General features: G+C 42.0%; 1 protein-coding gene across 4 annotated transcripts in view; it reads left to right on the top strand.

The window, feature by feature from the left end:
- Positions 1-1,139: 1,139 nt before the first annotated feature.
- Positions 1,140-26,917, top strand: part of TRAPPC8 (trafficking protein particle complex 8) — a 431,358-nt gene continuing 405,580 nt past the window's right edge. For 3 of the 4 annotated variants that reach the window (XM_029591182.1, XM_029591181.1, XM_029591186.1), the window contains exons 1-2: positions 1,140-1,426; positions 24,715-24,909. In XM_029591182.1, coding sequence (XP_029447042.1) covers positions 1,270-1,426; positions 24,715-24,909 — 352 coding nt within the window. In that variant the 5' untranslated portion in view covers positions 1,140-1,269. Of the gene's footprint in view, positions 1,427-19,538; positions 19,684-24,714; positions 24,910-26,917 lie in introns of those variants that run through there. The other variant, XM_029591183.1, reaches the window with a different exon arrangement.

Here is a 26,917-nt window from a genome sequence, read left to right as displayed (position 1 = left end):
CGTCGGCTGTCAAACTCGCTGACACTCCTGTCAAAAAAGAGGCGCTAGCGACGCGCTAGTGTCCCTAGCGCCTCCTTTTACCGCGGGCCCTAATTTGAATATTTTTTTTTAGTAAATCGCGTGTACAGGAGAGTGGCCTGAGCGCTCGCCCACTCTCCCGCAAACTTTACTGTATCGGCCTGTGTGTTAGGATGCTCAATTCATTTATAAAAGTTACCTTTGCTGAAATCCAAGCACACTACATCCTTTTGCTGATTTAAATTTTAAGGTATTACATAAACAGAACCGGTGAAATATTATGCAACCATAAATGCACAAAAAGACCTAAGTTTACAATTTATGATTAAACTCTACTATCTACACACTAACTATGCAATAGGCATAGATGTAAAATGTAAAAACTTAAATATCATGGAAACAGCCAATCGCCTGGCTTATTTGTCATATTTGAGTTCAGAATATCACATCAATAATAAATGGCACATTTGATCACCGAAGCAGGCAACGTCTAAAAATATGTATTCCAGTGTTATCAGTCAAAATCATCACTCAGAAATCGCTACCTCATCTCAGGCCCCAAACTTACCAAACAGGCTTCAATATTCCAGGATGACAGAGTTTTGAATCATATCAGGCCTGACCAAAGTCTCTGTGCTGCCGTTTACTAACACCATCAACAGGGTCCTGCGGATCCCCACAAACTGCAGCTAAAACTATGCCCCACATTCTTGAAAAGCGTCTTCTGCAGAGGGAGGGCTTTAGGGACTCCACTGAGCACACACCAAACTAACAACTAGCACAGCCCCTAGAGAAACGCGATGAGTGATTATTCGCTATACATTTATAAACGACGCAACAAACTCGTTCTGCTAGCTGCAAAAAAAAAAAAAAAATATGTCTGAGCCAAAAGCTATGGCCACACCAAATTCCCTTCATTCAAAAACTCCTCGCGCGGAAGGGAAAGCAGCGCTGCACCACCTAAGCCCAAGGGGAAGCGGCAAGTGCGGGTGGGCGGAGTCGCCCGAGCCCTGGCGTTTTTGACATTCGCTTTAGCATCTCCGACGGCCATAGAGGGTACCTGGGAACGCGCGTCACGTGACAGGGCGAAGGGCATGACGGGATAGGCAGTGGTGGCGGTCGGGCTTGGTGGAGTAGCGATGGCGCTGTTGGGCGGTCGGTGAGCGGCGGCGGCTTGACCTGGGATCCGGTGACGGCGTTGGGGGGGGTGTCCGGAAGAGCGGCGAGGAGCTCGTGCGTGCGAGGGGGGGAATGGCGCAGTGCTTGCAGTCCGTGCAGGAGTTTCTGCAGGACGCCTTCGTGCCCTTGGTGGCCGCGCTGTGCAGCGACGAGGCGGAGAGGCTGGCCCGCAAGAACCACCTCAGCTTCGCCGAGCTGGTGAGGCCCTTCTGCCGGCTCACTTCGGAAGGTGCGTGGGTGTCATGGGGCGGGCGGGCGGGCAGGGGGGAATGGGATACACTTAGGCGGGCACAACGCTGGCTTTTCCTTCCGTCTCTCTTCGCTCATACCGGAGACAGTCCGACGCGGGACTTGTTGCCGTGGTCTCTGTCCCTCTCTCTCTCTCTTGGTTTCCTCCAGTCAAGCGCTGTCTTGAAATTTCATCTGCCCTTGCGAAAGCGGCGGCCCCGCCTCGGGAATGTCTCTCGTCAGCAGGGTCAGGCGCTGCTGCTCATGATGTTATTGTTGTTCTTGTCCCCTCCTGCCCTCAGTCAGTAGTATTGCCCCCCCACTCCACCTCCATCCCTGAAGCAAGGGGCAAGCCTCGCCCTCTTTCTCCTCTCGTTCAGGCCAAATTGCCCCGTATAAAATGTTGGCCTCCTTAAGGTTGAGAAGAAACGATAAGTATTGTGATGGGGAAGTAGAAGGAGCTGCCCCGGAAAAGACCGAATTCTTTACACTTTGGTCAAATCGTTAGATTTTTTGGAGATACAGATGTTTAGCGGGGGAGCATAAGCCAGGCTGAACTTTATTACCACTGAGCAGTGATCCAGAAGGTAATAAATACAGTTTCTTTAGGAAACCGAGCAGATCTGATTGAAAGACCGGATTGTGACAGAACTTTTTTTGGAATGACTGATCAGTGAGTGTATTGATGCTTCGAGGTACAAGAGCTTTCTGTTCCACTGTTAAGTGATATCCTGAATTAGGGAAACATGTAACAGAAAAATTTACATTCCATATGTCAAGATATGTTCTGAGTTCACAACCTTATATTGGCCTTACTTTTTCAAATACTAAAAAAAAAAGTTCTGTTTATTTCTCTGAGGTTTTTACATGGTAACATGATATTGCATAGTTCAGTTTTTTAACTTTTATTTACTTGCATTTTATATCACTTTATCAGTGGTGTACACATTAAAACACATGTAATAAAGATAGGTGTACCATTACTTTTATTTATTTATTGAGTTTTATATACCATCTTCATATCACATGACAGAACACATTTACATAGTAAAGCTAATATATAGTTAAATAATATAACAAGACCCAACAACAAATACCCACAGACTCAAACCTGACTGTAAAAACCATTAGAACTAAGTGGTGGCCTACAAATGATAGTGATAAACTCAAGAAAGGAAAAAAGGATTAACATCTCTGCAGTATGTTCTCTTCCTAATGGATAAGGCTATTTCATCTTAAATCAAATTCTATACAGAACTTTAATGCCATTAATACACGTTTTTACTTTTGCCTGAGCTTAACCACTTATTTTATACAATTTTAAAAGTTTTTCTTAAAGTAGAATATGTGAAAAACATGGTATTTGCAATTACTGTAGTGATTATTTATTGATATATTCATTGTATTGTTGTGAACCATATCTGGTCAAGCTTTTCTTTTGAGGGAGGTGGTATATAACATACAATATGTTAATCAACTAAAAATTACCCTAAACATCATAATTATCAACATTCAAATAAAATACATACCCCCTACCCAATCTCCAAAACATACCTCATCTTTAAAATCCAACATATAACAACCTTTCATTAAGATAATTTAATGCATTATCTCTAATCCACACAGGGTGATTATAAAACACCTACATCAACTACAAAATAAAGATAAACCTTTTGTAAAGAAACATACCTGGCATCCAGATGTACAAGCTCTGTGAGAGAATTCTATTCATCCCTTGTAACTAATGTTGATGAGGGATGTACTGAAAGGTCATTTTTGTGAAGCGTGTTGGCTGTGTCACATTGTTTGATGACTTTGACATCATTAGATATCACTTTAAGATCTCGTGTATGGTGCATATTAGTATCTCATCCTCCCCCTATTGCATACTGCTCTTTTAAATCTATGCATCCCAAATGCATAACTTTACACCAGAGCTTCCCAACTGGGCATACTACGAGAAGCTAGGAAAGTAGTCAGAAATGCAAAAAATTCAAATGTAAAAAGAAAATAGCAAATATGGTAAAACTGGAAGGGAGACTTTTTTTTTTTTTTTTAGATAGGTTAGTGATAGAAGGAAGTGCAAAAATGGCAGTGTGAGACTCTGAGATGAAGGGAAGGAATATGTAGAGGTTGATGAGGTAAAAGCAAAGTTGCTTAACAAATATTTCTGTTTGGTGTTCTCTGTGGAAGGGCCAGGAGCAGGATTGCATAAAATGAACATAAGATTGGAAATGAGGTACATTTCTATGGCTAACTAAATTTAAAGTAGGTAAGGAAATGGGGCTGAATGGGATACATCTGATGGTACTAGGGAACTTAGAGAGATTGTAACTGCTCTGCTGGCTGATCTTTTCAATGCTTCTTTAGAGTTGGGAGAAGTTCCAGTGGACTGGAGATGAGCAGATGTTTCCCATTCATAAAAGTGGAAGAAAGGAGGAGGTTGAGAACTACAGGCCAGTTAGTCTAACCTCTGTGGTGAGCACGTTAATGGAATCATTGCTAAAATGGAGGATAGTGCAGTTTTTGGAATCCAATGGATTGCAAGATCTGAAGAAGCATGATTTTTCACCATAGGCAAATCTTTTCAGATGAATCAGATCTGTTTCTTTGGGTGACTAGATAAAGTGTACTTGAATTTCAGTAAGGTCTTATAAGTCGCATAGGTGACTTTTTTAAATAAATTGAATGCACTTGGTTAGAAACTGGTTGAGTGGAAAATAGAGTTTACATCTGAGGGGGACGTTACTAGTGGTGAGCCTCAGGGGATCACACCTTGGACTGATTCTTTTCAACATTTTTATGAGTGACATGTTAGGAAAGGTAAAAGGGAGGTATATTGCCCTTGTATAGGTCCCTAGTGAGACCTTATTTAGAATACTATGTACAGTTCTGGAGACCATACCTTCAAAAGGATTTAAAGCAGTTGGTAGTCAGTGCAGAGGATATGGTTGTTGGTATTTGTTTGAAAATAGATGGGGATGGATTTTAAATATCTAAACATGCTGGACCCTGATTTTCCCTAAATGTCTGTGTATCGGTACCCTGGGTACCGATACACAGACATTTAGGGAAAAAGCACAACATTGCTTCTACGGCCAAGTCCAAAAGTAAAGCACTTTCAAACAGCGTTGTCTGAACTATCAAGAAAGCTGCTCTCCTTGTAAAAATGTTGTTAGCAATAATTTTATCGGTTTGACAGTTGCTTGGATGTTGATTGTAAATATTACTACTCTTAACATAAGGCTCAGGGATAACTGAACAGAGTAGCAGTTACCTTTAACAGAGACGTGGGAGGTAATCTGCATGATGGAGTTATTATCATAAGAGACTTGCTGGGCAGACTGGATACACCATTTGGTTATATATATATATATATATATATATATATATATATATATATATATATATATATGATTTCCTTAGATTACTCCTAGTCTACCCCCATTCACCCCATGATCCCTTGTTCTAGAGTCTCCTTTACTCTGAAAGAGGCCCATCTCCTGTGCATGGAAACCTTGGAGGTATTTAAATGTGCTGCTTATGTATTTCAATGCACAGGAGATGGGCCCCTTTCAGAGTAAAGGAGACTCTAGAACAAGGGATCATGGGATGAGGGTGAATGGGGGTAGACTAGGAGTAATCTAAGGAAATATTTTTTTTACAGAGTATAGCCTCATCGTATTGGTGGTAGAGACAAGGACAGTATCTGAATTTAAGAATGCATGGAATAAACACAGAAGATCTCTGATGGAGTGGTAGGGATTATAAAGCTGAATAATTGATGTGGATGGGCAGACTTGATAGGCCTTACGGTAGTGGTATTCCCTCCCAGCCTTTGAGGACCACAAATGGATCACATTTTCAGGATATCACCAATGAATATGCATGATGATTTGCATATGCTGTGCTGCTAGACTCCTTACCCACACCCCCTATAGAAACCACATAATCCCCATCCTCATGCAACTTCCCTGGCTACCCATTCGCCAGTGAATCCAAAAATTTAAATGATAAACCATACTTTGGTAAACCAGTACTTCTCAGACGCCGGACCGAAAATATGGAACTCCCTACCCAAACACATTTGACAACTCACCACAAAACATAACTTCAAAAAAGCCTTAAACTTACTTATTCTCACAAGCCTTTCCTAGCTCATAACATCAACCTAACAAGTTAAAAAGTGTCATCTTTATTTACTCAGTACGTACTTTGTGTTTTTAGTATTCAATACTTTTTATTTTGTTTTTATACCTTGTTTGATTATTATTGTATGTTCCTTTTAATTGTAAACCGCCTGGTTCCACTTTGTGTGTGTGTATATGCAGTATATAAAAACCTTTTAAATAAATATGCATTGCCTCAATTGTATGCAAATCTATCACCTGTATATTCATTAAGAATACCCTGAAAACTTGACAGGCTTGTGAATACCTCTGCCATATGCTAGTTTTCTGCCCTCATCTTTCTATGCTAATTCTTTGATCGTTCAGTCAGAGAGATTAATCTGATTTATTTGTTTGTGATCTTCTTTGGGAAATCCATTGTACTTTTGGTTCCTGCAACCTAGTAGGTGCGAGATATTTCACTATTTTCTCTTAGTAGTGACACCATTATATTCTCCACTGAAGTCAAATTAACAGGCCTGTAGTTACCAACCTCAACTCTTAAGAAGAGGGATGTGTTCTGCTCCTCTCCATTCCTCTTAAACAATTCCTGTTTTCAAAGACTAATTGAATAGAATTGTCGGTGAAAATATTTTAGCATGTATCCCATGCCCTTTACTAGTTCCCTGTGAATGCTCTCTTCTGTAAAAGGAGTGTTACTTATCCTTCTATCAAATGTTCCCCTGCTATCTGTGGTCTGAAGTGTGGCAATATACTTTGAGAACTTTGGCGCCAGGGAAAATGTATTTCTTTTTCATGCTCTTTTTGTTGATAATTTACTTCACTTTTTATCTTGTTTTGCTCTTTTTTTGGTTTATTTTTTTAATATTTCTTTGCTTTTTGTTTTTTACATTTTTTGCTGCTTTTCATTTTAGGAATTCAGGTGACCTGGCTCCTGGGAATTTTCTAACCCAATTGGCCTTACTCCATGGCATTATTTTATGAAAATTGAGGAAGAGTATTAAGTATTTCAGCTTTTTCTTTTATTCTCCACAATTTTCTTTTCACCTATCAGTCTTAAAATTGTATCTCTGTACTTCCTTTTAGTGATACCTGAAAATAGTTGTCTTTTTCTTTTAATGTCTTAGCTTTTTCCCTTCTTTTATGACTTTGCTGTCTTGACTATTTCTGTCAGCTCTTCTACATATTTTCCCTCCTCTTTCACTTGCAGCATTTAATTTTAGAGACATGTATACCTCTTCTTGTAGAACATTCTCTTATTTGTGTTCTTGTGGTAGTGCTTTTAATATTTGGAAAATAAATTGAAATTCTAAAATACAACATTCTTTAAAACATATATTTTGATATCTACAGTTTCATACTGGTTTTTATTATGGTGGTATGGTAGTGTTACAGAAGTTATGATACTGATGTAATTTGTGTTACTTGCTGATTTTTCACTTGTTCAGTGTTTTGCTAGTGTGTATATTCTGAAGTTTGTTAGAATCCAAGTCTCATTCAGTCTGCCAGCCTTCAGAAATATTGGTTGAAGTAGTTTGAGCTTATATGAGCATGGAAAACTTCTATTTGTTTATTTTGTAAAAAAGTTAACTATTTTTATATTCTGTTTGATAATGCTGTGGAACTTTAAAGCAAGATTTTCACACCTTATTCGACTTTAAACCAAAACCAATAGGTTTTGCTATTTTCAGATTTCTAAATTTTTGTTGTTTTGGTAAACTTAATTTCTTAGCATTCAGACAGGTTAATACCATACCCAGTGGATTATGCACCCCTACATCACAGTATATAAACCCCTGCTGACACCTGCCCCCCCCCCCCCCCCCCCCTGTATTCTCCATCTCCAGCAGATGGTGGACGTGCATCTCCCTACTGAGGATTGCTTAAAAAAATATTTAGGAGGAGAAAGAGAAGGAAATTAATTCTCCACACTCCTCAGTTGAGTTTTCCTGAGGTGATATCTGCAGATTCCTCCCTCGGGGATATCCACAGTGAATATGAATGAGAGAGAATTTGCATGTACTGCCTCCATAACATGCACATTTTCTCTCATGCATATTCATTGTGGATATCCTGACTGGCTGGGGGGTCCCCAGGTCAGGGTTGGGAACCACTGTCTTAGAGAGACAAACAGCTGAGAGGCTAGTAGGTGCAGGAAATCAAGTGTGGTGGTGAAGGCCTTTGCTATCTCCCCCCCCTCCCCCCCAAAACCCGCAGCCAGAGACTGACTCTGTACTTGGCCAGGATGGGCCGAGCTCAGGTAAAGAGTAAATATATAAAAATTAAGAAAAAAGGGGATGTCGGATCAGCATTCATTCCCTTTGTGCTGCTTGCTATATTTGGGCATCACGGCCTGGCATACCCTCTAACTTGTGTCGCGCTGCTTGAAGGCTCAGGGAGCGTTGTTGCTGACTTGTTTTGCTGAGCCCGCCTTTTCTCAGCATGATGTGGGAATGGGATTGGATGGGAAACTGCCAGAGGTTTCACCTGGTTTTGGGGCTCCCCTAACTGGTTTGTCAGCAGGGGAAAGCAACTCTGTGGGTGTAGGACCAACACCCCCTGGTTTTGGTATAGATCCTTTTGCCGTTTCTTGGGTGGAATTTTTTCAAGGGCTGAGGGCCTTTCTTCAGGTGTAGTCAGCGGCCCCAGCCAAACCCAAAAGTTCAGGTGCGCAGGCTGGTGCCGCAGGTCATCCTGATAGGGATGATGAAGGCAATCCTTACGCCCTGGAGGAGGGGAAATTCCTCCGGGGTTGGAGCCATATAGAATAATGTGGTGTTTCTTTCATAGAGATGAGTTACCAGCTCTGATCTCCATTGAAGATGCTGGGGGTGCCAGGTACTAATTCCATGTCTGAGCCAAAGAAAAATCTCATTTAAATTTCTTTGCGTAAAGCATCATGTTTCTTCCCTATTATGGATGCCTTTGAAGAATTGATTGATCTTGGATGGGGTGCCCCAGAAGCTAATTTTGAAGGGGGATGAGCCTTGGAAGTGCTATACCCCCTGGATCTGGCAGCTAGAGAGCAGTTGTGCTTTTCCGAAATTGGATGCGCTGGTGTGTGCCATCAACAAGCAGATAACTATTCCTATAGAAGGGGGAGCAGCATTGAAGGATGCACAGGATAGGAGAACTGAGGCTATCCTTAAGCAGGACTTTGGGACAATGGCAATGAATTTGCAGATAGCCTCTTGCTGCTTCCTGGTGGCTCGCACTTGCCTGCGTCTCTCTCAGGAATTCGATTAATCTGATTTGAATTCCAGGACAGTGATGGAACTGGAAGCTGCCTTTTTGGCAGATGCGGGCTGCGACCTGGTCAGCACTTCAGCCAGAGGGGTGGCTTCGATGATAGCAGCCAGGCGTTAACTATGGCTGAGGAATTTGTCAACCAATACAATTTCAAAGTCTAATCTTATGAAATTGCCCTTTAAAGGATCACTCTTGTTTGGGAGTGAGTTGTAAAAAATGGCCAATAAGTGGGGTGAGTCCTAGGTTTCTCAGTTACCAGAGGATTAAAAAACTGGCGCCGTGATTGTTTGGCTGAGTGGTCGTGCTAGGGGTTTCTAATGCTTTCGACCCTACATAGGAGCAGCTTCTCAGAGGGCTCGACCTTGGATAGGTCTCAGTCCTTTCATCCCAGGTAGACCAGATGGGACGCAGGCTTGAGTGGCAGTGCCTCCCGACTCCCTCAATGAAGGTGTGCCGACCCATCCCCGGGAACAGGAGATAGGGGGTCACCTCTCTCTCTTTTTTTTTTTTTTTATCTGAGGTAGGTTGAGATCATGTCAGACCAGTGGATTCTGGAGGCGATAAGAGATTGCTATGCTCTGGAGTTTCTCACTGTTTTTATGGTGTCTCCCTGTAGCTCTCAGCAGAAGAGACTGGAAGTAGAGTGAATGTTGTCAAGGCTCCTCAACCTGCGGTCTGTGATCCCAGTGCCCATGTCACAAATAAACATGGGCGGTATTCCATTTATTTCAGTATGCCCAAGGAGGAGGGTTCCTTTACCCCCATCCATGATCTCAAGGGAGTCAACAGTCATTTGCGAGTGTCTCATTTCTGAATGGAAACCTTATGCTCTGTGATAATGGCAGTACAATTGGGAGTTCTGATGTATCTGGATTTGTCAGAGGCATGCCTGCATGTTCCCATCCGGCTGTAGCATCAACAGTTTCTGCGTTTTACTGCTTTGAGGTGACAGTTTCGAGCGCTACCTTTCGCTTGGCCACTGCACCCAGAAACATTTCCAAGGTCATGGTGGTGGTAAGGGTAGTAATGAGAGAGGATGGAGTTCTGGTCTACCTGTACTTAGACGATTGGCTAATTTGGGCCAAGAGTATAAAAGAGAGTTTTTAGGTCTCGTGTAAGGTGATCTCCTTGCTACAGGAGCTAGGTTGGGTGGCGAACTTGGCCAAGAGCAATCTGCAGCCATCGCAGATTCTGGAATATCTCTGTGTTCAATTCAACATGAAGTAAGGCAGGGCGTTCCTTCCAGAGAGCCACATTCAGAAACTGATGACGCAGGTGCATCTATTGACATAATACCCTCAACAGTATGGTCTTACCTACAGTTGCTCAGGTTGATGGCAGTTACCCTAGAAGTAGTTCCGTGGGCAAGTGCGCATATGCATCCTCTTCAGTGCACACTGCTTGCACATTGGAGTCCACAGTGTCAGGATTATTCAGTATGGCTTCACTTACTGATGGAGGTCAGCATTCAACTTCAGTGATGGTTGCAAGTGGATCATTTAAGGAAGGGTATTACCCTTCAAACACTGGACTGGCTAGAACTCATGATGGATGTGAGCCTCCAGGGTTGGGGGGCTCACTTTCAGGAGATGACGGCACTGAAGGGTCTTCCTAGAGCATCAGTTGGCTGGAAGCCCATGACGATCGTTTGGCATGCTTGTGATTTGTCCACCACTTGCCAACAATGCAACGACAGTGGCTTGCATCAATTGCCAGGGAGGAGCCAAGAGCCAGCAAGTGTCATAGGAAATAGCCCAATTCATGGACTGGGCGGAAGTACATCTTCAGGAGATTTCAACCTCACACATTGTAGGAAAAGACAATGTCAAAGCCGACTTTCTCAGCAGACAGTCTGGATCCAGGAGAATGGGAAACTTCAAATAAAGCGTTCCAGCTCCTAGTAGACCGCTGGAGCTTCCCGTTTCTAGACTTGCTGGTGACAATGCTAAGGTTTCTCGCTTGTTCAGTTGCAGAAGAGATCTGAAATATTTGGGCATTGATACCCTCATGCAGAAATGGCCGGAAGGCAAGCTTCTATATGCCTTTCCCCCGTGGCCCATATTGGGCAGAGTGATTTGGAGGATCAAGAGATACACGCGTATGGTGCTTCTGGTGGCACCAGATTGGCCCAGGAGGCCATGGTATGCATATCTGCGGAAGCTCCTGGTGGACTCTCCTCTCTAATTACCAGTCCACAGGGATCTGCTGCATCAGTGGCCTATTCTTCATGAAGATGCTACTCAGTATTGTCTTATGTTATGGCCCTTGAGAGGGCTCAGTTGCTGGAACACGGATACTCCGCTGCAGTGATTTCCTCCTTGCTTCATGCATGAAAGTTCTTCACTACCTTAGCTTAACTTTAGCCTATATTCGGGTTTGGTGGGTGTTTGAGGCTTGGTGTGAGGAACAAGGGGTTCATCCTTGTCCAGTTAAGATCCCACTCATTTTGGATTTTTTGCAGGATGGGTTGATTAAGGGTTTGGCCCTTAATTCCTTGAAAGTTACAGGTGGTGGCTGTTGCCTGTTTCTGAGGTCAGGTAAATGGTGAAACCTTGTCGGCCCATCTGGCTGTGGCCTGGTTCTTAAAAGGGGTGATGCATCTTCGTCCTCCCTTGTGGTTGCTGGTGCCTTTGTGGAGTTTTAATCTGGTTCTGGATTTTCTGGCAGGTCCCAACTTTTGACCACTGCGTACCCTCTCCTTGAGGTAGGTTACTTTTGAAGACTGTTTCTGATTGCAATTTGTTCTGCATGTAGAGTTTCCAAATTCGATACGATAGCCTGATGGATTAAGGAGGTTATCACGGCAGGGTATGCGGATGCTGAGCAGCCGTTGCCTAGTTAGGGCTCATACCACTAGGGCTCAGGCAGTGTAAGGGGCGGAGGTTAGATTGTTGTCTCCCATCAAGATTTGTTGAGCTGTAACGTGGTCCTTCTTACACACCTTTTCCAAGCATTCTGCCTGGATGTGCAGGCCTGGGAGGCCGCAGCCATCGAGCATATGGTGTTTGGACCACGGGCAGCCTCCCATCCTATTCAGGAGTAGCTTTGGTACAACCCACTAGTGTGGATTAACCTGTTTGAATGCTAAGAGAGGAGACATTACTACTTACTTGATAACCTATCTTCATTAAAGAAAAGGAAATTAATCCACCTTCCCTCACTTGGCTGCTGGATGATGGTGCTATTGTCATCCTATGTGGCTGGATTTCTGGGGTTTACTGGCAAGTGTCAGATCCAGTCCCTAGATATTTGGCTTTTGCAGAGAATACTGGCAGGCTGATGTCAGTGCCAGGGGTATATATCCCATGATGTCAGCTTTGCTCTGTCTCCATCTGCTGGTAGAGGTGCACAACCCACTGGCGAGGATTAACTTGTTTTCATTAAAGAAAAGGAAGTTATCAGGTAAGTAGTAATTTCTCCTTTTCCATATTGTCTTTTGTGCATGTATAATAAAATTAGTGGGCTTAACTTGTGCAAAATTTCTGATTTTTATGAAGTTAGCATGGGGCACATTTAAAACTAATCGGAGTTAGTTCTTTTTTATTCAACGCACAATTAAACTCTGGAATTTGTTGCCAGAGGATGTGGTTAGTGCAGTTAGTATAGCTGTGTTTAAAAAATGATTGGATAAGTTCTTGGAGGAGAAGTCCATTACCTGCTATTAAGTTCACTTAGAGAATAGCCACTGCCATTAGCAATGGTAACATGGAATAGACTTAGTTTTTGGGTACTTGCCAGGTTCTTGTGGCCTGGATTGGCCACTGTTGGAAACAGGATGCTGGGCTTGATGGACCCTTGATCTGACTCAGTATGGCATTTTCGTATGTTCTTATATGTGGCAGATTATGTTGAGATATTTGTCCATTAACATTTTTTCCCAGACTGTGGAAGATATTCATGCCAACCTGGGGAATATTCATCCTATATTCCACAAACCTTTTGCTCCTTTTTTAAAAAATACCTCCAAATTTTTCAGAATTGCAGATGTGATTTTTAATACTGTCACAATGTTATGAATAGCAGTATGTTAGCATGTTAATTAAAGCACCTTATTGCCAAGGATATCAGTATTTGTAGAACAGGATCCCCATATCAGTAGGATGTTGGTAATGAGAGCATTTCTGTGAACACTGGCAGCTATTTGTGCAGATGATTGGAATGGTCTAGAATCAGTTTTGACATGTGCTAATGCTAGCCTGTGAAGCACAGATTAGTGGCTCCTTACTGTGTTTGTCCTGGAGGCATTAAAGAGCTGAGGCAGTGCCAAGACCCTTCAACTACTTCACCTACAGCAGAAAAAGTTGTGTAATGTCCCATTCATGCTGATTTGAAGGCATTAAAGACTCCTCAGGAAATCGGGAGGTTATGGGATTGGAGGACGTGTCTTATTGCTAACTGGATAAAAGACAGGAAAACACAAGGCAGGATAAAATGGTCAGTTTTCCCAATGAAGAAAGGTTATTAGTGGAGTGCTCCAGGGGTCTGTATTGAGACCTGTGCTATTTAGCATATTGATAAATGATCTGGAGAAAGGAATGATAAGTGAGGTGATCAAATTTGTAGAAGACACAGAATTGCTTCCAGTCATCATGATGGCAGCAGATGGCGAAGAACTGCAGAAGGTCCTTTTGAAACTAGGAGACTGGGCTTCTAAATGGCAAATGCAATTTAATGTGGACATGTGCAAAGTAATGCACGTAGGAAAAAATAATCCCAACTACAAGTGTACGATGCTGGGTTCCATGATAGGAGTCGCTATCCAGGAAAAGGACCTAGGAGTCCTTGTGAACAATACCTTGAAATCTTCAGCTCAGTGTGTGGCAGCGGCCAAAAAGGAAAATATGTTAGGAATTATTTAGAAAAAAGTAGAGAGTAAAATTGAGAAAATTACTGTGCCTTTGTATAGATCCATTGTGTGACACCTTGATTGTGTGTAGTTCTGGTTGCATCATTTCAAGAAAGATATAGACACAGCAAAGGTGTAGAGAAGGGTGACAAAAATGAAAAAGGGGTTTAAAATGTAATGCTTCCTGAACTTGAAACATTTTCATATATACTACTGTTAACATTAGTTTACTGTTTCACAACTGCAAAGAAAAATATGTACTGTTCACTTGGTTTTTACTGTTTAACTACTAAGTTATACATAAGCTGTAAACCGTTATGATGGCTCTACCGAATGATGGTATAAAAAACTCAACAAATAAATAAAAAAGCTCTCTTATGGCGAGAAGCTAAACAGATTAGTGCTTTTTAGCTTGGAAAAGAGACCACTGAGAGGGGATATGATTGACTTTATAAATCTCAGTGGAGTGGAACAGGTAAATGTAGAATAGTTGCTTATCCTTTTAAGCAACACTAGGGCTAGGAGACCCTCCATGAAACTAGAACCTGGCAGATTAAAAACAAATTGTAGGAAGTATTTTTGTACTTGGCGCACAATCAATCTATTGCTGGCAGATTATGGTCAAGACATCTAAACATAGTGGGATTCAAGAGGTTAGACAAGTTCCTGAAGGAAAAGTCCATAAACTGTTATCAGCCAGGTAAACTTGGGAAAGCCAGCACTTGTCTCTGGGAATGTGGCACAAGAAATAGATCAGCTGTTGGGGATCTGAGTGGTTCTTGTGCCCCGGACTGGCCTCTGTCAGAGACAGAGTACTGGGTTTGATGGGCTTTGGTCTGACCCAGGGTGGCATTTATGTTCTTATTAGGAGTCTGGTTACATCTGTGTGGTTGTTCTTACTGACACAAGATGTAACCACACTCCTAATAGGAACATAATTGCCATGCTAGGTCAGACCAAGGTCCATCAAGCTCAGCATTCTGTCTGTGATTGTTCATACTGGTACTGAAAATACATGAATAATAAGCACTCCAATACATTATCAATAGGGAATCACCATGTAAGTAGATGTGAGCACTAAATGAAATGTTTAAAAAGAAATTAAATTAGAAGCACAATAATATTCTAACAAATCACACATCAAGAAATTCAGAGCTATGGATACACTGTGAACTCTCATCTCACAAGTGATATCACAAATGTAATTCTGTGCAATTGTTTCACAAAGTGCAATGCATAAGGCTAGAATTTTTTTCAGTTGTGTAGACAGAAAAAGAATTGAATTAGCACAAGTTAGAAATCTGAGAGCAACAGGAACATCAGGATTTTGGATAGAGTTAGAAAAATCTTTAGCTAATTTAGATGCTGGCCAAAATTCTTAGGAGCTAAGGTAGAAAAAAAATCTTTTTTTCTTAACCTCTTGTTTTTCTTGTGATTTTTTTTTTCTTTTTATCTTTGCCCTTCTAACGTTTCCCTCTCTTCTCCAGCCTTTCTTCCACTCTTTCTTTTGCAACTCTGCTGCTCGCTTCTGGTCTTGCCCCTCATATGTCTCCTGGTTGACTGTTGCTCTTCCCTGTCCTAATGTCCGATGGCATTTTCTGTCTCTGGGGTGCTGCTGTCTCCCTTTCCTCTCCTCCTAGAGGCTGATGCTATTATCAGGCTCTGGAAGGCTGCTGCTCATTTCTGCCCTGGTGGCTGATTCTTTCACTGGCCTGTGCCTCTTTCCAGGACAGGGCCCTTGCTACTTTTTCTGGTTGGCAGCAATTTGTTTTCTAGCCTAATCCTGGGACACCATTACTTACCCTCTCAACTGGCTGCTGATGCCTTTTTCAGCTTGGAGCAGCTGCTGCTACTCCTGCTCCTTTCATTCTCCAACAGGCATCAGGAGAAGACTTTTAGGGGCACCATTTCATACCATGTTACTATTTATTTATAACTTATTGCGTCAAACAAAAGATTGAACCAATTTCAACAAAACCACCAAATATTCATGTAAATAAAATTGCTATTTCACAAAATTATTATTCTTAGCAAAAAAAGGACCATCATAATAAGCACTCCTGTTTAATAAAACCTTCATTGCTTTATATTTAATTATTGGTCCACAGTCTTCCTTTTTTTTTTTTTCTTTTTTTTCAAACTTTAAATGCAAATACACTTTTTAACCAATTTTTTGAATCACTTATCTTGTCAAAGTGCCTTTGTGCAGATCCTTCATTCTGAAAATGCTGTTATTCCATTGATATTCACCCAACATGCGTGCTTCGAATTATAAACTCTGTGACAGGGGTATCCTTATCTGATTTTTTTCACATTATTTTGCGTTCAAGTATCGGAGAACACGGTAAATTGCCAAGTTCAAGTCCTGATAATTTATAAACATTTGATGATCTGTCTCTTCCTAAAGGTAGACCCAAGGTGGATTACATTCACTCCTCTTTGAATGGTTGTCAAAGATAAGTTTTGATGGGGTTTACTGCTCATAGATTTCAACAATTTTTGTTTGTGTGTATGTTTGTCAAAAATGTGAGTCAAATCCATTGAGATAAAACAAGACTCTTCCCTCACCACAGCAATCTCAGCACTGCCAAGCTCTTCAACAGGGAGTATCCCTTCAGTCAGAGCTTTGGAATATAATTGATTTTTTTCTCTGTACACTGAAATGTTGATCAGATCTTGCCACTTACAGAGAATTACAGTGATTAATTATAAAGCATGATTGAAAGAAATCACCTTATATAGTTATTTTCTTTTATGCTTTGGCATCTCCCCATATCCTTTCTCATCACTGTAGTGCCACGTCTAACTTTCCTTATTGTCCTGCCAGACCACTCTAGGTATGTGATTTCCCCTCCCTCATCAGCAGATAGAGGACGAGGGCAAGCTGTTTTGACTTGCTGTCCCTCCCTATATAGCCTGGTACAGCAGGGACATGTCAGTAGTTCTCTGCTGCTAGTAGACAGTAGGAGACATCTGGTCCAACAGGAAGGTGGAGGAAGTAAGGCACCTGGGGCAACAGCCTTATTGAAGGTCGATTTTCTCAATGGGAGCTTGGGCCGAGTAGGGTGTTACCTCCTGGCTGACAGCTTAGTGGCTGCTTTTCCTTTCCCAGGACAAGGAGGACTTGAAGCACCTTGCATTTCTCACCAGCTACAGTCATTTCTTTTCTTTCATTCTTTAAGAAAGAAGGAAAAGGGGGGAAAAAAAAAGCTACAATAGTGCCGGCATAGCCCATGGTGTGCAGTGGTGACTTGGCCTGTTGATAACTCCCCGGATGCCTTCCCTTGAAACAGATGCAGCAGGTGCAGGACCCGACGTGTTCTAGCGTTGCAAGCTCTTTTTACAGAAGCTGTGACAGGGCTTCGGAAAATGTGGCTAGAGCAGCTTCTTTGGAGCAACATGGACAGAGTTCACTGTGTTGCTGGAGCACACGAGGGGAAAGGAGGGGTCTGCTGCGGGATGCACAAATCACTCTTTTGTGCCATTGGAGCTCGTAGGAGGACCTAGAACTGTGGGGCTTAGAGGAGGAGGGAGGACAGGATTTCACCTCCAAATGTATCCTTATGCAAAAGGCATATCACAAAATGAAAGGAGTGAAAAGGCTAGAAGGGGGGGGGGGGTACCAATAAAGCACTCTATATTTAAGGAGTACCACTAGTAAAAGAAAGCAAAGCTGCAGCTAGAGCAGGACTTACAGGATGAGGGAGATTTTTCCCTCTTAAGGCAGGGACGACAGAGCCTCTCAAGAGGGATTCGCAGGAGGAAGAGGGAGAAGTAACTGCACAGGCAGGAGATTTGGCGGTCAAGCTGTTCAGAAGTGAGGAGGCAAGGCATTTGACATCCAGACTGTCTCGTTTTTGAGATTTGGGGAAGACCAGCCAAAAGGAGGACCCAAAAGGAACCAGGTCCTTGCAGGAATTAGGAAGCCACCCAAAGCGTTCTCTGACTGAATGGTTTTACGCCAATGCAGCATTGAAATGCAGGAGAGTAATGGAAAGACTATCTGGTACAGCAGCAGGAGAGAGTGTTTTTTTCAGCTCTCGAAAGTGGACAAAGCAGTGGCAGTAGTATCAGAAAGGACCATGATTCCAGTAGGAGGAGTGTCTGCTCTTAAGGACCTTTAGGATAAGAAGGTCGAGTCCTTACTGAAGAGATACTTTGAATTGTCCAGTCTGTTGCTCTTGGTGGCAGTCTGCGAAGGATATGTAGCAAGGGCACTGGTATGCTGGATGCAACAGGCCCCATGGAGTGTGGAACTGGAGACAGTGCATTTAGAATTGGAGGCAGTTTTTGTAGCAGATACTTTTTATGACCTTGGTAGGTCAACTGCCAAGCAGGTGGTGATGGCCAGGCACTTTGTATGGCTGAGGAACTAGATAGTGGTGCTACTTCATAAGCCAGGCTGAGTAAGCTTTTGTTTAAAGAGAGTCTCTTTGTTTGGCAATGAGTTGGAGAAATTAGTGAAAGACCTGGGGGAATCAAAGCCCAGAGGCCTTCTGAGGACAGAAATGGACTGGTCACCTGAATAGGTTTCGTCAGGGCATGGCTGAAGGACAGTAAGTTCAGATCAGGCAGGCCTTTCACTTTGCAGAGAGCCAGGCTGCTCTGTTCAGTGCAGCCCTTTCGGTGAAGCAGGATAAGAAAGTGAGGATAAGAAAACCCAAGGGTCTGCAATAAGCAAGTTTATTTTTAAAAGTTTATATAGTGCATTCTATCAAAGAATGCTCAAAGCGGTTTACATAATAAAACATTCATAAGTAACTAATACAGAGAAGCAAATATGCAAATAATCATGGATTCAGCACTGGAAAGTTTGCAGGGGATGCTATAAGGCCCAAAATCATTGAAGGTTAGAGTCTCAATGACTATTATTGTGGCAAGAAACTGTGGTCCTTCATTTAAAGGCCTGCTTGAATAGAAATGTTCTTAACACTATTTTAAAATTCTTCAAATCATCAATGTACCATAGGGAGTCCAGCTTGGAGTTCAGAGGAGCTTTTACTTTTATTTATTTATTTATTTTGAGTTTTTCTAAACCGGCATTCACGATGAGAATCGCATCATGCCGGTTTACAATTAACAAGAGGTGAAGGAACATAAAAAGAAACTTTAACATGTGCTCAAAAAAGATTGCAGTTACAATAAAACAAGGGAATTACACAACTTGGAGGAGTGAAAAGGAGATAGGAATTTAACAGGGAGAGTAAATTTACCAATTAAAGGTGTGAACCAAGTTATGGAGTTTGCAAAGTTATTAAATTACCATGTAGTATTAATATAGAAACATGACAGCAGAAAAAGACCATACAGCCTATGAAGTCTGCCCATTCATACCAACTATTCAGTTTTGTAATTCCACTCAGAGATCCTCTGTTTATCCCATGCTTTCTTGAATTTAGGTATTGTTTTTGTCTCTACTACCTTCACAGGTGGGCTGTTTCATGCATTCACTACCGTCTCTGTAAAGAAATATTCCTCTTTAGCCAGCCATATCAGTCCAGAAGCTTGGATTATGTCTCCCAGCCAGCAGATGGAGACAGAGTAATAGGTTTGCTGACATCTCTTCTTACAGACTCCCATATTGACCTCAGCCTGCCAGTATTCTCTGTTTCGTGCGTATGGCAGGCAAGCATTCTGTGCTTCACCAGACCTGGTGGTGAAGAAAGAAATTTGGATGGCAGCTCCTGAGGTGAAAGTCTTGTACTCCTTCCCTTAGTTGAACACAGCCAGTGGACCAGGGGTCTTCCAGTTGTTGAAACAAGGCTTTGTCCCAGGTACGGCTGCTGGAATTACCCCTCTTCCCTTCTCCCTCCAAATGTGCTTTTTCTCCTCTTCTGTGGTCTCTCCTCCCCTTTAAAAAAAAAAAAAGCAAAACAAAAAAAACTAAACAAGACTTCCTTTCTTTTTTTCATCCCTTTTCCTGAGCTCTGTGACTGCTCCTGGTTCCTGCTTGTTAAAGCTATAAAAACAAAAATAGAGCGGAAGGCAGAAAATAGTTTGGTGTTTGAGGGACTGCGAACTAAAATGGGAGAGGTAAGGGAAGAAGCGACGTCTCCTTTTCAGGAGTGTGGGAAGTGCTCATTATTTGCAGTGTGTGGATTGTGCTGTCAGTCACTGGGGGCAAGGGAAGCCTCTAAATTTTGTGGGGAGGAGCGGGAGAGAGGGCAGCATGCAGCGGAGTCTGTCCTGGGAGGCCTACGTCGGCAGGGTCATCTGCAGACCATTCCCGCCTGCATGCTTGCTATCATGGTGGGAATAGTGGCCATATTGGAACCATGAGAAGGGAGTAACTCAAAGCAGAGGCTTCCTACTCTGATTCTGGTTATCTCTGACATTGCAGCAGTCTGGTCCGTGGCTTCTCCAGGTGGAGCTCCAAGCAGAGCCGTTCCCATTTCTTCAGGTGAAGATGTGATTCCCTCCTTTTCCTAGGCCTTCTGTTCTCATGTAGTTTGAGGTGTTTACATCAGGCCCTTTTCTGTAGGGTGGGGTATAGCTCTGGGTTTCTCTCCTGTGGGATTCCTTCCTGGGAAACTCCTGGGAATCTAGAGCAAGAGGAGGAGAAAAATAGAGGAGATTGGGAGGGGAGAAAGCCCTGCAGTTTTGAACCTCTGTGTTTTAAGGGACAGTCACAGTGAGGGAGAGTCAGGAGGAGGAATTTTCCTCAAGAGAAAAGAATAATTTAGCTTTGGTTTGGTGGTCCAACAAAAAAGAACTTTGTCCCACAGTCCCTACAAACATTGAACATAGCAAAAAAAGAAAGAGGGTAGGAGTCTACAAACTCAGAAGAAAACCCAATAAAGTCAAGTTTAAGGAAACCATTCAAAGCATTTCTGTGGCATATATAGAGATTTGATCTCTATGTAGTGGAATGCCACAGCGTTAAATTTTAAGGGGGTACGATTATGGCGAGGCTGTATCCTCTCTTGGCTCAGAAAAGGAAAACACTGAAATTTGCTTGAACGGATGTACTTGTTTGTGCTGTTATTAGGAGGAGCACTATTCCCGTGGAAGGGTTTTCTGTCCTCAAGGATGCCCAGAATAGGAAGGTAAAGGGTTGTGCTTAAATGGGCTTTTGACGCTGCTAGTTTGGTGTGCTGTAGGCTGTTGTATAGAGCAGGATTGTGTTTCTCAACACATACAAGAAAGTTCCTTAGAATGTGGGAGGAAGCTCCTGGAGGATGCAGCTCAGATGCTACTGGGAGCTTCCTTTTTGGCAGATGGCAGATTCCACATATGAATTGATCTAGGCTTCGGCTAGGAGTATGGATTCCATCGTAGCTGCCCTTCATTTGTTATGGCTATATATCTGGTCAGCAGTTTTAATTTCCAAGGTTAAGATAGTGTGGACCAAATGTTCCTTTTAGGGAAATCTTTTTGGAGAAGATTTTAAAGAGCTGATCCGTTCATAAGGGGAAAGCCATACAGAGGGTGTTTGTGGCTGTTGCGTTATAGCATGGTGGTCCCATCCTGTAGTCTCTATGAGGTCAGAGTTGGGACTTAATTTATTTTGTGGTACCTTTTGCCTTATTCTGGACTTGAAGCAGCTCAACAAAGCTCTGAAGTTGTTCCACTTCAAGATGGAGACTGAAGTTGGTTATAATAGCATGAAGAGGAGAATTCTTAATGTTAGATCTGACAGAGGCTTACCTGCAAATCCCAATAAAAGAAGGGCATCAAAATATCTTCACCTTGCAGTGATGGGGTCGGCACCTTCAGTGTCAGGCTCTCCATTTTGGGTTGGCCACAGCTCCAAATTTTTTTTTTTTTTCAAGGTGTAGGTTGTCTTGGTGGCTCTGTGCAGAGAAGGTATTTTGATACATTTGTGTCTGGATGATTGGTGGATCTGACCAAAGTTTGCCCAGAAAAGCAAGCCAGTAGTGGCCAGGGTGATAGTTTTTGCATGATCTGGGCTGCATTTCCAATTTCAGCAGGAGCATCTTACTTCCCTCTTGATCTCTGGAGTTACCTGAGGGTTTAGTTTGTCACCAGGGAAGGCAGGATTTGGTTGACAGACATAAAGATTCAGAAGTTGGATTATCTTCAGATATTGGGGTCTATGGAGGCCGCCTTGGATTTTTAGTGCCTTTGGCAACGGCACACATGAAACCTTTGCCAAGGACTTGCTCTTGAATTGGTTTCCTTGGTCCCAGGTGTATTTCATGCAACTCTGCCTGATGTAAGCCAGAGAGAGTTTGATTTAGTAGCTAATACATGAGGTTCCTGACAATGGAATGAAACTGGAATATTCTGTTTGGATAATGGTGACCTCAGATGCCAGTCTCTGGGGCTGAGATGCTTACTATATAGTGGCTCAAGGCACTTGGAATCTGGAAGAAGCCAAGTGGTCCATCAGTTGGTAGGAAAGCAGTGTGGTAGAGAAGGCACTCCTTTTAGTTTCCTTCCATTCTCCAGGGTCAAGTGGTCAGGATCTTGTCAGCCAGTGCTATGGCGGAGGCATATATGATTCAATGAGGTGAGATCAGGTGTTGGCATATGGCGGAAGAGGTATGTCTACAGTTGGAATTTGGTGTTGTCTTACCTGGTTGGTCACTCATTTGAGCCTCTTAGAAAGGTATTACTTAAGCTGCTTAAGGTAGTGTTTTCTAGTAGCAATCTATTTCACCAAATGAATTTTGGAGCTGCAAGTTCTATTGCCTGGAGATTCCTTTTTGGGTTTAAACTAGGTGGTGTAGATTCTTATTGCTCTTTTGTTCTTTTCCAAGATGGTTTTGCATTTTTTTAATTTTAATTAGATTGTATGTCTCCTGTCATTTCAAAGGGTCTCGGGTGGTGAAGAGAATGCTCAATTTTATTATTTAGATGTTAGGAGAATAGTTCTTTAATTAAAGGTCACTAATAGTTTCATAACCTCAGAATATCGTTTGTTCGTTTTAGTGGTTCTAGAAGGGTCGGAACAGCTTCAAAGGCATCAATAGCTCATTGGAGTAAGGAAATGATAGGGAGGCTTATTATACCCAAGGGATTGCTACTTCCCAGTCAATTGAGAGCACTTACTGTACCAGTGCGCAGGCGGCTTTGTGGGCAGAACTGGTGTCGCTATTGGAGATTTGCATAATGGTGACCTGGTCTTCCTTGCATACTCATTCAAAGCACAATCATCTTGACCTTTGAGCCAGAGATGAGGCTTCCTTTTAGTTTCCCTTTCAGTAGAGGGATAGCTTGAGTACATCCCATGCATCTTGACTGGACTGGCTGAATAAAGATGGAGAAATTAGTTTCATCTGATAAATTCCTTTCCTGCAGTGATGCTTATGGAAATGTTGAACTGGTCCAAGGGGACAAGCACTGGATGTGGTATAGTTTAATTTCAGTAAAACTTTTTGCGCTGTCGCTCATAGGCTTATATATAAATTGAGCAGCCTAGGGGTGTAGAATAGGACTTCCTAAACCTGTACTGGTGACTCCCCCCACCCCCAAAAGGTTTTCAGGGTATCTGTATATGGCATGTTGAAAAAAATGATTTAAAAGTGATGGATGTTTGTCTCTAATGTAGGCACAGTTGCTCTCCAAAATAAAGTGTTAGAAATTTAATGAATTTGGTATGCAGGAAGAAAATGTGAATCTCTCGTTTAAGGTTCAAAACCCAGGAACCAAATTTGAACATAAGAAATTGCCATGCTAGGTCAGACCAAGGGTCCATCAAGCCCAGCATCCTGTTTCCAACAGAGGCCAAACCAGGCCACAAGAACCTGGCAAGTACCCAAACACTAAGAAGATCCCATGCTACTGATGCAATTAATAGCAGTGGCTATTCCCTAAGTAAACTTGATTAACAGCAGTTAATCAAGTATTAGAGTACTGAGCTTCCAAAAAACAGAATCCCCTTTTCATTCTATGGGAAAAAGAAGCAGTAAACTGGTATTTCTCTACTTACACTGCCATATCTCTGAGGGTTTAGAGTCAAATGAGTTTGTTTTGGTCAGGCATGAACCTTGCTCTTAAGCCAAGGCATACTGTTAGATACTTCTGTTGACTTATTTTTAAGCTACTTGAGCACAAGTCAGTGTTTACGTTAACATGTTACTGACCTTCAGTTCTGAGTGTGCTAATCATAGAATGCACTGCAGCCCTTTGCTTGATTATAGGAAAGCCAGGCATCTAGTTGTAAGTATTTTGTTAAAGAGCAGATTGTAGCATAAGCTTCATTTGTTTCAACTACTTTATTTGATCTAATTATAATTAGTGCTGTTACTAGAAAGTTAAAAGAAAAATATGAAGTTGGAGCACAAATGCTACCAACAATAGGATGAAGATACTTGGGTAGAGCAAAATATTTAGTAAGCATTTTTGTTTATAATTGCCTGTGTCCATTTTATATTATGAAACGTGAAATACGTATTTGAAAATGAATTTAAGTACGAGAGGTTTTTCCTTGACATTGCTATGATTCTGTTAATATCGTGTTGATAAGCATACTTCTTATATTGTTTTGACTAGCAAAATATTTGTCTGCTCCTGCCAACTCAGACCCTGATGGATTTGTGTTGAGATGTTTAACACTGCTTTATTTAAATCTACTGTAATTTATCTAGTTACCCTCAATATTTACTATTTTCTTTATTTTATTTTTTTTAAACCTCTGCTTTAAAAAAAAAAAGTTTCCTCCTCTTATGGTGGACTAAATATGCAAGTTGTCTATTACTTTTTTCCCTTATGAATAGTTTTGTAAGTATCTTATTAGATTGGATCTCCTGCAGTATTCCTTTTGAACATTATTACTTATGTCAGTACATTGCAATGTATTAAAACAATGCGCTTACATTATAAATAGATGAAGAATGAATTTTGGGAGGAAGTTTATGAAGAAAAAAAAAAGCTATACCTTAAAGCATTCCACTTAATGTTGGATGGTATTAAACTTTAAAAAGCCACCATATTTGCAAGAATGAAATAAACTGCTGCCTTCTATTGTTTATAAAGTAGTTGACTCTAGCTACCTTTTCATCATCATCAGTGCTGTAGTTTTAGATTTTTCCCTTTGTCTTCAATATGAAGAAACGATTTGTAATGATTATTTAATGAACTTACTTTTTTCCTTCATAGTTCATATGAGAGATCCCAACAACCAACTTCACATAATTAAAAACCTGAAAATAGCAGTCAACAACATTGTCACCCAACCACCTCAGCCTGGTGCCATCCGGAAACTTCTGAGTGACTCTGTCTCCTGCAGCCAACCAGCAGATGGATTGGTGGCAAATGTGATCACCGCAGGAGACTATGATCTCAATATTAGTGGTATGTAGCATAATTGTTTTTGTTGACTGTTCTAGATTAGAATGGAAATGCAGATGTTAAAACTTAAGTCATTTTTAAATTGCTCATGACCATTCTGCATTGGTAGGGCAAAGCATGTCTTGAAATAGCTGCTTTGAGGATTGTGTGAGTATGTGGAGCTGTTGTGCTGCATAAAATGTGTGGCTGAACCAGTTCTTGAGGAGGTTTCTTCATTTTTGCGCATGTGAATTATTGCTTAATGAGCAATTCTGCCAAGTTATCAGTTAACGGTGTTTAATTTTTTTAAACAATTCTTTGGGAAACAATTTAAGGGTGCTGTATTACCTGTTCATGCACGGAGTCTGGCAGAAAATGTATGCCACAGCAGAAGCTTGCTTAGTAACGTGGGTATGGCAGAATTTCAGCTGAAGCATTATTGTAAAGAAAATTGTTGTAGCAGGTTTCTCCAGTATCTTCTTTATTGGCCCTCTTTCCACCCTCCCTTTTTTCTTAACAGGTAAAGAAAAGATAGGGCCTAGGAATGGTAAAATGGGGTGGTATGTGCTTACATTTTTTGTCCTTAGATAAAACATTTTTCTGCTCATGCAGTGGATGTAATCTGTCTGGGGGAGAGGGAAAATGCCTTTGCTACTATGTCAGCCTTTGAATGAGTGGTGCTGAGGGGTACGCCTTGTAAGGTGATCTTCCTGCCCTCGTGTTGGTGAGGGTTTCATGAAATGCCCTGCATGCAATCTGGGGAGTGCCAGTGATGGTTAAGGTAGAAAAACAGATGAAAAAACCCCCCTTTCAGTGCTGCTTGCTGCTTCTGCCTGTTTTCATTTTGCTGTTAGTGACAGAAAATTGATTAGTACCATAGGCATGACTCACTTCTGTCCTCAAAATGCAGACACATCAGCAAGTAAGAATACAATTTTTTTTAAGTGCCATCCTAGCAATGCAGAGACTTTTATGTGAGGTAATGGAGATGTACTATAAAGAAACCTATTTTGCCGGAAGTAAAACAATTTAATTGTTTCTTCCCTTTCTGACCAAGTTACTTGGTTTCCTCTAAATTGCAAAGAGAGATGAGTAACAGAGTCTCTCTTCAGGAGAGTGAGAAAGTGACAGTGTGAAGTCTGAGCAGTCACTAGGATAACCAGCTCTGACATGCTGCTTGAGGGACATTTGGAGATCAATGCAATGGGGAAGAGAGAATGCATTTGTTCTTGAGTGAGAGTAATATTCAAAAGATTTGTCCAGCTAACTTTCGGGCTGATACAGTAAAAAACGCGGGAGAGCGGGCAAGCACCCGCTCTCCTGGCGCATGCACCGGACACTCTCCTTTGCGTGCCATACAGTAAGTTAATTTATTTAAATTAGGCCCGGCGGTAAAAAGAGGCGCTAGGGACACTAGCGCATCCCTAGCGCCTCTTTTTGGACAGGAGCGGCGGCTGTCAGCGGGTTTGACAGCCGACGCTCAATTTTGCCGGCGTCGGTTCTCGAGCCCACTGACAGCCACGGGCTCGGAAACCGGACACTGGCAAAATTGAGCATCCGGTTTTCGGCCTGACAGCTGCCGGCTGAATTCAAATTTTTTTATTTTTTATTTTTTTACTTTTTTTACTCTTCGGGACCTCCGAATTAATATCGCTATGATATTAAGTCGGAGGGTGCACAGAAAAGCAGTAAAAACTGCTTTTCTGTGCACTTTCCTGGTGCCGGAAGAAATTAGCGCCGACCTTTGCGGCTTGGCTGCACATTTTACTTAGTGAATCGCGCGCGCATACCTAATAGGGCCATACCTAATAGGGCCATCAACATGCATTTGCATGTTGAAGGCGCTATTAGGTGCCGCGGGTTGGACGCGCGTTTTCCTCCCCTTACTGAATAAGGGGTAAGGCCTGTTTGGGAGTTAGTTGGACAAATCAGTGGGGTTGAAAGTATCCCTCAACTGAAGGGTAAATTTTATCTGGGTAAAATGAGGAGCAGCTGAAGGCATTCCTGGAATATGGTTATGCTTTAGCCTGGT

Source organism: Rhinatrema bivittatum, chromosome 2 (genome assembly GCF_901001135.1).
Source record: "Rhinatrema bivittatum chromosome 2, aRhiBiv1.1, whole genome shotgun sequence".
Classification (NCBI taxonomy): domain Eukaryota; kingdom Metazoa; phylum Chordata; class Amphibia; order Gymnophiona; family Rhinatrematidae; genus Rhinatrema; species Rhinatrema bivittatum.
This window is presented reverse-complemented; position numbering and strand designations above follow the sequence as displayed.